This window comes from Thermothielavioides terrestris, chromosome 1 (genome assembly GCF_000226115.1).
Source record: "Thermothielavioides terrestris NRRL 8126 chromosome 1, complete sequence".
Classification (NCBI taxonomy): Eukaryota; Fungi; Ascomycota; class Sordariomycetes; order Sordariales; family Chaetomiaceae; genus Thermothielavioides; species Thermothielavioides terrestris.
Window position 1 is genome coordinate 7,599,828 of NC_016457.1, and position 11,704 is coordinate 7,611,531.

At 49.6% G+C, this 11,704-nt stretch overlaps 1 protein-coding gene across 1 annotated transcript; it reads right to left on the reverse strand.

Annotated features, from left to right (window-relative positions):
• Window positions 1-1,680: 1,680 nt before the first annotated feature.
• Window positions 1,681-3,390, reverse strand: THITE_2110019 (uncharacterized protein). The gene has a single exon (XM_003650446.1). It carries the CDS (start codon window positions 2,932-2,934, stop codon window positions 1,792-1,794), a length of 1,143 nt encoding a protein of 380 aa, XP_003650494.1. The 5' UTR covers window positions 2,935-3,390; the 3' UTR covers window positions 1,681-1,791.
• Between the last annotated feature and the right edge of the window lie 8,314 nt (window positions 3,391-11,704).

Here is an 11,704-nt window from a genome sequence, read left to right on the forward strand (position 1 = left end):
GACCCAAGCAACCGGGCGGTTGACGAGCTCAATTTCCTTTTTCCTCAGTTGGCAACGTGTGGGGGTCGGGAAGGGTGAAGGGTCCCGTCTTGTGTACACGTTTGCTCCTTCCCGCTCCCATCACGGCGGTCAGGCGTCGGATCTGTGCATTGCCACAGTGAGTTTAAGTGACGATGGCATGACTAAAATCGGCGACGGAACGAAAGAGCAAGCACGACCAGGTACCCCTACGAGTCACCTGGCCCATTGGGTCCCCAACCACGGGTGGCTTGCACCTTCCACGGTTTACACCCGTGCCGTGCGCCGGAAGTTCTCGAAAGCCTCTGTCGGTTCTGGAAAATGCCGTCCGATGCGCACTTTTATCTACCCGGCGCTCGGGATCCGGGTACGACAGCATTGGTCGTGTCGTCATCTTGCTCGGCACACCACATTCTGCAGGCCTTGTGCTGTGAGACAAGACCCTCGTGGTCGAACAAGCCCTATCCCGCGAATGTTTCCATGTATTTCATCCTTGGTACTTCCAGGTTGGTTCTCTTTTCCCGTGAGGACCCCCACGTGTCAGTCGGTCGTTGAGGCTTTGCATTTGCCGCCGTAGCCAACCGCAAAAAGAAAAGGGACCTTCAAGACCCCCTGCCTGCCCGCCACGCCCAGGCGACGGGGGGAGGGGGATCCAGCCCTCCAATGGCGCCTAACCCGGCTGGACGGTTCTTCACCCCTTGTTGGCAAGGTACCTTTGCTCGCCCGCCCTCCACGAGCCACGGTAACTGCCGAGTACACGACGGCTGCAGTGACTCCCAGCCCCTGTCTAAGGAAACTAGTAGTGTATGTATATATACTACCTCGAGGTGGCGCGCCCGGGGCGCGGTTCCGGCTACCGAGGCCGCCCAAGGCTGTAAATGGCGCTCTCCGACTTGTCACAGAGACACACCGATGCAGTAACTAACGTTGCGTGGCAACACCGCGGAGCGTATCAGATGAAAGGTGGCTGAAGCGCGGAAGCAGCAAAGACGAGCAGACACAGGGGAGGTAGCCAAGGTCCTGAGACACGGTGTCGGCTGCTTGCGCAACACCACCTGCAAGGCTCCACAACGCACAACAGAGCCTTCTCCTCTCTCTCGAGAGGTCCACCCCGATGCCTGAAGGCTGGGCCGGCGATCATGCTGTGATGCTACCCAAAGGCAGCAGGGGTTGCTTTGGGCTCGATGCTCTGAGGTCATCCGGTGCTCGGAGGCGCCTCCCCAGCAGTCGATCCTCGCCGAGTCCCGCCCGTCCATTCACGATAACCGTGTGTATGTGCGGAATACAACTCGTCATACTGGGGTCTGCGAGAACGTGTGACGATGAGACATCGTGCGGCTCACACCGAGGTCAAATCCGGGTAGTTTCACTGCGTTGTGTGATGGCTGGTAGACAATGCCGCCGTGGCGATGGGGAAGGATCCAGGGCATCATTTCAAGTCGACTTTGCCGCTAGGCAACTCGGGGTGACTTCTCAGCGCAGAAACAGGCCAGATGACGTGAACAGAGTTGTATTGAAGCGAATGGTAGCCATTGACCCCATGCATCCCTAGGTACCTGGTAGTTTTTGTCCCACAACGCCCAGAGACAGGGACTTCTATCTCTTTTGCCCATTCCCATCGCAGAACGCCCGAGATGTTCCCGCATGCCCCTTTTTCTCCATAAGCAAAAAAAATAAATAAACTAAAGTAAAAGTAAAGAACGGGGAGTGAGGGGCAGGAAGCCAAGCCAAGCCAAGCCAAGGACAACCTCACCCCCACTCAACCCGGTGTCGTCATGAAAGCGACTTCTCCAGCAGGACCAGCTCCCGGAACCCCTCCTTCCAGCGGCGCGCCTGCTCGCCCGACGGCCGCGGCAGCGGGCTGCGCGCGTAGCCGCCGTAGCCCAGCCACCCTTGCAAGCCGGACTTGACGCCGACCACGCCGCCCTGGATCGCCGTCCAGTCGCCCCGCGCGACCACCTCCTGCAGCGCCTGCGCCTCCGCCAGCCGCCCCTGCTCGTACAGCGCCATCGTGCGCACGCACGCCCGCGGCGCGATGTTCGCCAGCCCCGCCAGGATCCCGTGGCCCCCCGCCGCGAGCGACTGCACCGTGAAGTCGGCCGAGCCGGCCAGCACGAGGAAGTCCGGCTGAGTCGGGGGACTGGGGGTGGTGGTGGTAGTTGAAGTAGTAGTAGTAGTGGTCGTGGTGGTGGTGCTGGTGGGGGAGGTGGAGGACATCTTGCGTGTGGCGGCCACCACGCGGTTGAGCTTGCCCGTGTTGCCGCAGGTCAGCTTGACGCCGACGATGTTGGGGTGGGCGGCCAGGCGGATGATGGTGTCGGAGGAGAGGTCGAGGCCGTTGACGGCGCCGGGGTAGTTGTAGATGATCAGCGGGATGGGCGAGGCGTCGGCCACGGCGGTGAAGAAGGAGACGACGGTCTCGGACGAGGGCGCGAACAGCGGCGCGTAGTACGACGGCGGCAGCACCAGCGCGTAGTCGCCGCCGGCCTCCCAGGCCTCGCGGCAGAGCTGGATGGTCTCGCGCGTGCTCTGCGAGCCGCAGCCGACGATGATGGGCATGTGCTCGAAGCCGGCCTCGTTGAGCGCCTTGCGCGTGGTGATGGTCACGAGCTGGCGCTCCTCATGGGTCAAGTGCACGGCCTCGCCGTTGGAGCCCTGCGTGGCCAGCCCGGCAACGCCGGCGCGGGCGAGGCGCACGGCGTGGCGCGCGATCGTCTCTGTGTCGACATCCTCGGTGGCCTCGTCGAAGAAGCACAAGGTTGGCACGTAGACGCCGGGCACGAGTGGCCGGGCGACGTGTATGTCTGATGAAGACTCAGACGTGGTGCTGTAGGAGCTGCTGAGCGGAGAGTGAGGCTCCAACGCGTCGAGGCGGCCTGTCATCAGGCTCGACGTGACCACGGAGCGGTGTGGCATTCTGTTGAGACCAGCAGAGTAGCTGCTGCGTGGTGAGGGAGCATCGTTGTGAGGAGCCATGAGGCGAGGTGTGCCGGAGACGGCCGAGAAAGAGTAGTGATGGTTCGCTGAGCGGAAAGGACCAGCAGGACGGCGTAAGAGGTATGAGAGAGCTGATGATCGAGAAAGAAAGCCGAGCGAGAACATCAGGATTTGAGGGGAGAGGATCAGAGTATTTGTATACGTGAAGACGGAGAAGGCAGAGCGGCGGGCGGACGGGGTGAAAAGGCAGTCGAATAAGTGAAGAGCAAGGGGGTGTCAGGGGGTCAGCTCAAGGAGCGGCATCGTGAAGGACAAGGATCAAGCCTGGGTTGGCTCGATGATCAAAGTGTGTACTAGTGGATCTTTCTTTTTCTCTTCTTTCCGCCTTATTGCGCCCCCCTTGGGCCAGGTCTAGTGGCGTTTTGCTGAGACGAGAACCCGCTAGGGACTTGGGCCCAGGATGGAGTCGCTGACCAGCTCCAAACAACGGCGTGCCTTCAGAAGTACCGGCCATGTCAAGCTGAAGGAAGCTAGGGGTACAAAGTACCTAGGTAGCTACCTCGAAAGCACTAAGCTATAGAGCCGCAGAGAGACTGGCCGATGGCTCGTTGGGCGTGTACATACGGAGTACATAGGGCTAGTTCCCGCGCCCAGCGGCCGTCGATGGCAGTGAAAGGGAGCAGTCATTGTCCTTGGGTGGTGCGAGTCTGTACCTGCGCACAGTGCGCGCGCCGGAGCCGCCCAGGCTGTCGAATCCGGGGGTGGCCCCTTGCCCGGCTTTGGGGGTGAGCAGGGATGGGTCCCAGGATCAAGAGGATGCAGAGTGTGGGGGTTCGACATGGCTCCCCAGCAAGAAGCAGTTCCAGACTGCGTTAACCGGGAAGGGCAATGTATCCCCGGAAACCGGCTCGGCGCTCAGAAACGCCTTCCGCGGACTTGACGGTGCGTGCACAACCAACAGAGCGGCTTTTCACGCAGGGCGGTAGGGGGAGGAGCTGTGTGTCTTCCGCAAAAGCAGCGAGCGGCGCCAACGCGGCAATCAGCCTGGAGCCTCCCTGTGTGAGACGAAGAGAAGCGCGATTGGCGGGGCGTAGTGTAATGCTGCTTTGCCGGCCCTCCACAGTAAGGAGCTGATGGTCATTGCATGATCAGGTGCCCTCACTGCGTCGGCCGATGTTATACTGATACACATGTGGCAAGCTCCTTGGACTCTACGTATGCCGTCGGCAGTGCAAAAACAGACTCGCTTGATTCCGAGACTGCCCTCATTGTCGTTTGTAAGCACCAGGTTAAAGTGGGTCCAAGTGCCTGCAACACACCCCAATTTGAACAATAGTAGCCAACAGTGGGCAACCATCGCCATCGATCTTAAAGCTGTAGATACTGTAAAAAACGGCCCAAATAGCCATTTTCTAGTATTTTTATATACTTGTTGATAGCTCTGCGGTTTATTCTAGCTTAGTTAGCCAGCGATCAATCGAATACTAGGCGCAATGCCGAATACTTACCCCTAAACCCCTACTTCCTAGCCACCGACTTATTCTTAGGCGTTCAGTATACTTTGATGGCTCACCACCATCTTCTGGCCTTCTTAAAGCTGTAGATGATGCCTTATTCGAAGGCACTATATAGAATTCTATAGTGTTACGCCCTCTATACCTCCTAGCGTTGCCTAGCCTACCTAGCCTGCCTAGCGACCTCCCAACTCTATCCTTAGACGCCTAGGCGATCCACCGTGTATAATCCTTCGAACTCGCCCTCTTCGTACCCTAGTACGGTTCTCGATAGCGCCTTCGAAGCGTAGTTGCGCACCTATATAACGGAGCAAGGCGCCTAAACCATCTCGCTACAGTGCCCGCCTAGCTCCCGAACCTCCCGGACCTCTCGAGCCCCCCGAGCTTGCCGCTAGCGCCGCCAATCGGATTAAGATCGTCTTACGCTATATTGCCGAAGCCCTAGCCAATATAACGCCTATCGGTAATAAACGGATCAGGGTCGTCTCGCGCTATACCACTGAAGCTGCTACGTCTAAAGCTGCCGCTGCCCCCGTTGCCGAAGCCCTAGCCGATACAATGTCTATCGGTAATAAGAGGATTAGAGTCGTCTCGCACTATACTGCCAAAGCTACTACTACTATAGAACCGATCTAGCGTCGCTAGGCTTATAATATATCAAAGCTATAGAATAGAAGTGTATCCGCTACTCACTTATACTCCTAATCGAAGCCTACCTTTTACTCGAAGTCCTAGGTATATTCGAAATTACGTTCTATATCCTAAGGGCGTTCGGATTACTAGCTATAACGCCTTCGATTACTGCCCTCTGAACTAATCGAAATACTTGATTTAGAAGAAGGTTTCGATATAGAGGAGGCTTTATAAGGCTACTTGTAAAAGGAGGATATTAATATCTATATATATAATGAGCTTTTATCTTCGCTACTATAGCTGTTATAACAGTTTAATATATTACGTCTATCGTATTAGCTTTCTCGATTGCTAAATGCCTTGCTACTATTAGTACTATCGTAGGCCTGAACTTGAGACTACTCTCGATCGCCTATACTAGATACCTCGCTGCCATTAATATAATTGTAGGCCTAAACCTAAGACCACTCCCAATCGCCTATACTAGATACCTCGCTACTAGCTTATATACTATATTCCCTTCGTCGTCGAGCCAACAATACGTTGATAGAATAGCCTACTCTACTAAGTGCAATTATCGTTAACATTACCTATACCACTATATTCTTCCTAAATATATTCTACTAGAGCCTTTAAATATTGCTACCGCTTCTATAGGAGCGGACCTATCGCTATAAAGTTCTAATAGAACATATTAAATAGGGCAATAAGGTTGACGATTTAGCTATTAGCAATAGTTTAGGCATAAAGATCAAAGATATTATATCCAGCTTATATAACGAAGTGGTTAGCAACGTTCAACAAAGTAGTATTGTATTAGACCTTAAGTATATAGCTACTTTTATAAGCGTAGTTGCCTATATAAGTACGAGAGCTAACCCAATAGTCTAGTCGAATTCGAAGAGGGTACGTTCTTCGTAAATACGCCTAATATATATTAGTGGTATCGACGAACTAATGAAGGTGCTATTGAGCCAACCTACAAAGGACTATTCTATTAATATTAAATACGAATTCGAACTAACCAATATACTATAAATAGTATCCCTAGTTGCTTCTATACCCTTACCTCCTATATCTACGCCTTCTTGCTAACTGTTCGATTATACTATTACAGTGCTAGCCAACACTAGTCGATCCGTATAGTCAACTAAACCGGCTATATCCGCTAGCGAGGGCTAGAGATTAGCAGCTAAGCGTAAGACGCCTACGAATACAATGTTATAAAAGGTAGAAGATTATAATACTTAAGAGTTAAACAAGGTATATTTCTATCTCCTAGTAGATAAATAGCGCTATAACCTAGGTATAGCCTATTAGAACTATTATAAAGATATAGATATATGGTTCTAGTTCTATTACTAGATGAATAGCGATAGTACCTACTATCCTATCACTGTTTGGGAGATAGTAGAGTAGGCTACCTAGATCGAACGTTAGAAGGCTACTATTGATAGTGCCCTAGGTGCCCTAGTTAAGAAATAGATCGGTTCTACAAAGACTAAGGCTAATCAAGGCGTTTAAATAGGTCCTAATAGCGAGGTTATAACTAAGCGACTACTAGACGGAGGGATCTAGTTCATCAACAACGTTAATAGCAACAACTTAAACAATCCGAATAAGATGATAGCACCGCCTTACCTACCGCTATAGTTCTATAGTATACCGCTATACTATCCTAGGTATTCGCTATATCCCCTAGCTCCCCCGACTATAGTAAGGAACGATATACCTAAGCTAGCTTAGCCAACTAGATTCCTAGCCCCTTATTCGAATATAGGTGCCCTTTGCCTAGGAAAGCCTCTATCTGTTGCCAACAATGTAAACCTATAGGAGATCATTCTACTACTATGTTCTTCGTTGCCGTCGCCTAAGCTAGAAGGAAAGGAACCCTCTAATATAGTCAATGACTTTATTAAGACCTTTGCTCGCTAATACAACTTATTAGGTCAAAAGGACGTAATAATAGCTCTCTACTAGGTTAGTAGGTCTCTATATATCGAGGGTAGGAGGGTTTACGACATTTGTCAGCTTCTAGATATATAGTTCTCTAACAACGGCTTCCTACAATACCTTGTCGCTATATTCTATAGCGCTACGAAAGGCTTTTTAAAGGAAGAAATAGAATTAGCTAGCTTTAATAGGAACTTAGCTCGCTAGACCTAATAGGCTATATAGAGCACTGAACACATTGTATAGCATACTAAGCAAGCTATATAGAGCGTAAAGCACGTTGTACAATATATTAAATACATTGTATAGAGCGCTAAGCAGGATAGTACGTTCTTCCTACGTTGTTATAATTATATAGCTAACGTTTGATCGTATACTAGTTTCTTCAATCATCGACTTGTCGATCGATTTACTATACAATTCCCTCCTTAATACCTCGATCTGTTACGTACCTAGGTTTAGGCTACTAGATTTAGAAGAGTTGGCGCTAAGATACTAGGATAACATTATATAAAAGGAGAAAGATAGCTCGACAACGGCTTTATATATAGATAATGATAATAGCGAACTATAACTAGGAATCTATCTATAAGATATAGTGTTCAACTAACGGTTCTAGTGCTCTGGAACTCCTAGAATTGCTCTAAATACATTGCTATATAATCTACCGCCTTGTCCTCCTTCTAGAACGGTATTATCGCCTTCTTAAAGTACCTATATACCGTTGGCAGGTTGTTACTAATAGTAGTATAGGCACTACGAAGGAACTCCTTAAAGTCTTCCTCTAAATGATCCTATAGAAGTATCTTCTAGTAGTTACGACGGATATAAGCTTTCGTATTATAGAACATTGCCTTAATCAGATTCAAATCTAGCGAATATAGCGGTAAATACTATAGTAGAACACTAGCCTTCTAACAAAGTTGTTTAACGGTATAGCTCCGATACTACGATACATTATCTATAATGAGAATGCTATAGTAGTCTAGGAATAGCCTTATCTTAGCTAGAACGTAGTCCTTAAGCTATACGAGGAAGCCTTTCTAATTGCTATAACCCTACTAGACCAATAGATTAAAAACGCTATCAACTGTAATTATAGGGAGGATATAGTAGCGTTTACCTCTCTTAACGACGTTGTCGACAATAGAAGTAACGCCTAGTAGCGCCTAGCTAATACGACGAACACTATCTCTTCGATTTAGGCCCGATTCGTCGTAGAATACGAATATCTTAGCGGTAAATATCGCGACTTTTCTAATATAATCGAGCTAGAGGATATAGTTCTATTATATACCTCTTTGTAAAGCAACCTTCTTCTTCTAATTGGCTATACAAAGATAATACGATATTATCAATAGAGATATAAATATATAGTATTCTTCGAGAAGGAAGGCCTATATTTTATCGAGGTAGAGGTCGAACTTACTTACAAGATAGTTAAAAAGCTTCTAGCAGATATAGTATATATATTAGCTAACCACTAGGAAGATCGTTAATAATACATCGGTATAGAACGAACCTCTATAGCCTATAGCTATAGTATATAGGAGTTCTATAGCGTCTTAGGCTTTGGAAAAGGATCGTTGGTAAAGTCGAATATACGCCTATACCGATATACCTATATTAGGCTAATGTCCACCTTACGTACAATGACCTATAGCGTTTCCCTAGTATATATTATAACGGCGATTAGGCGCCTCTAGCGGTCATTGATATATCGAACTATAGTACCTAGGCGCCCTGTCTCTAAGCAAGGAACCAGGGCGCATTACGTATATAGCAAGGCGGTCACTAGGGCGGTTCGAAGGCAGGTACTTAGGCGGTTCATAGGCGGGCTCTAGGGCGGTTTATAGGCGGGCTCTGGGGCGGTTCGTAGGCGAGCTCCAGGGCGGTTCGTAGGCGAGCTCTGGGGCGGTTCGTAGGCGGGCTCCTAGGCAGTTCGAGGGCGGGCTCCAAGGCGGTTCGTAGGCGGGCTCCTGGGCAGTTCGAGGGCAGGCACTCGAGCAGTTCGAGGGCGGGTTCCTAGGCGGTTCGAAGGCGGGCTTCGATAGCTGGGTTCAGGGGCTCGATGGTTGTGCTGACTAAGCTGCAGATATCAACAAGTACGCAAAAACACCAGAAAATGGCTATTTGGGCCGTTTTTTGCAGTATCTACAGCTTCAAGATCGATGGCGATGGTTGCCTACTGTTGGCTACTGTTGTTCAAATTGGGGTGTGTTGCAGGCACTTGGACCCACTTTAACCTGGTGCTTGCAAACGACAACAGCGTCGAAGTCGTTCTGGGCAAAGGGGCCGGACGTCGTCACTTCCACATCTGGTTTTACATACCTTGGCGCGGCAGGGGGGGGTGCCAAAATGATCTTGGTGACCATTTTGGAGTGTCAAAATGTTTTGCTAGAAACCAAGCTCACATATATTTTAGCAGCTAAAATATCTTCAAATAAAAATATTCTTTAACCACTAGGACCATTTTAACTTAAAGAGATACTTAAAGAGTAAGAAAATCCTACTTTTAAAATACTCTTTAACTAATAAAATTATTTTAACTTTAAATAAATCTTAAAAGATAAAAAAATCCTATATATTAAATTTATTTTTTAATAAATAAGATTCTTTTAATAAAGAAATATTTTAAATTAAAAAAGGTCTTATAATAGGAAGATAGTTTTATATTAAGAAGATAGTCTTAGATAGTTGTCTATATAAATAGAAAAAAAAATTATTTTTATTTTTTTTTTCTTTTTCTTTTTCTTTTTTTTTCTTTTTTTTTTCATAGTTATCTACTACTTCTACCTTATTTTAATTGAAAAAGCAGGACTCTATCTAGGATTTGAACTCAAGACCTCTACAATTTACAAGCTTACAGCTAGACCACTACGTCACTCTACGTCATTCTACGTCATTCTACAATTCGGATTCTCTGGGCGAGCTGCATCATCTATATAGCTAGTACACGTAGGCAATCGGATGCCTAGGACCTACGCGAAAGCAATGCAAGCCCAGGACCTGCGCGTAGGCAATGCAAGCCCGGGACCTGCGTACAGGCAATCGGATGCCCGGGACCTGCGCGAAGGCAATGCAAGCCTGGGACCTACGCGTAGGCAATTGGATGCCCAGGACCCGCGCGAAAGCAATGCAAGCCCGAGACCTACGCGTAGGCAATGCAAGCCCGGAACCCGCGCGCAGGCAATCAGATGCCCAGGACCTGCGCGAAGGCAATGCAAGCCCGGGACCTGCGCGCAGGTAATCGGATGCCCGGGACCCGCGCGAAGGCAATGCAAGCCCGGGATTTACACGTAGGCAATCGGATGCCTGGGACCTACGCGCAAGGAAAATGGTTTTCTAGAAAAATCGTCTTCGGTATAGGAGGAAGGCTTAACCTTGATATCCTCTTATAGGCTTAAGATACATTCAATCCAATATACTCATAGTAACCATTTTATCAATAAAAGAATAACAGATTAGAATTGAACTAGGAGGATTTCATAGTTTCAATTCTACGACAATTACTAGGATCGTTTTAACAAAGCTAAATGCTTTTACAGTTAGGAGACCATCTTATAGCGGTAAAACCCAAGTGGTGATCATTTTGGCACCCCCCCCCAGCGCGCTAAGGTACGGAATAGTCCGCCGTTGCTGGGCCTGATCCTGTGTACTCTCAGGTAGCACAGATCTGAGAGTGGCCCAAGCGATGCGGGTGGAGAATACCGGCTGGACTGTGCTGCGGAGTACTGCATCATGTTGCGTTGCTTCAGTGCAACCTGCGGTGCGTCTGAAGGCTCCTACAGAAACTCGATCGAGTTGCTGGATTGCTGGCACGAGAGCACTGCGTACGCCAAGAATGAATGCCTCGCAACACCGCTCGGTCGAAGTTGTATGTCGTAGCAGAAAACGCGCCCGTGTCGGTTTTGCGCCGTCGTCCCCAGTCCTTTGCACCATTGCCTTGTTCGTCTCATAACACTGGAAATACACTATGTAAATCTGATGAAACATTCTTGCCACGGGCCTGGCGGTCAGTTCTGGACGGGGAAAACGCCCTGAGCCGTTTCGTCGGGTCCGCCCCTTCTGGGGCCAAGACCGGACACAGGGCTGTTTCCGGTAATTCTTGGTGTAACTAAACCGGAAAGCCCGATTTAGTGTAGGATGGCTGACGTTGGAGCTCCGGTCTGCTGACAGGTTTGGTTCGTCAGGAACTGACGACGAAGGGTCATGGGGGCCGTGTTGTATTGGCCAAAGATGCATCTGGAATCCGGACAGACTGGCTCAGGAGTCGATGACTGCATGCCCAAGCTCGAGGCGGGATGGGGATGGTGGTATGTACACAGCGGTACTCTGTCGTTGGAAGCCTCCCTGGGCCAAATCATGCCATCAATTGAACGGGCGATGATTCTCCGGCATCAGAGAGCGGCTGCAAGACATCGCATCCTGCGACTGGCCCTTTTCTTCGCGATCTGCGTGAGAGAGCAGCCACACCCACTGAGGGGCAGTGAGGGGCAAGAGGGGCAACTGCCAGTCCTCGCCCGATCGACTCGACGACCGTCCCCTCAGCCACATCATAGACTTCCCCTTGAGTGCTGGTGCATCTGTACCTGAGCTGACCGACGTTGCTTCTCTGCAAGGATAGTTTGCGAGTCGTGGCGGGGTTG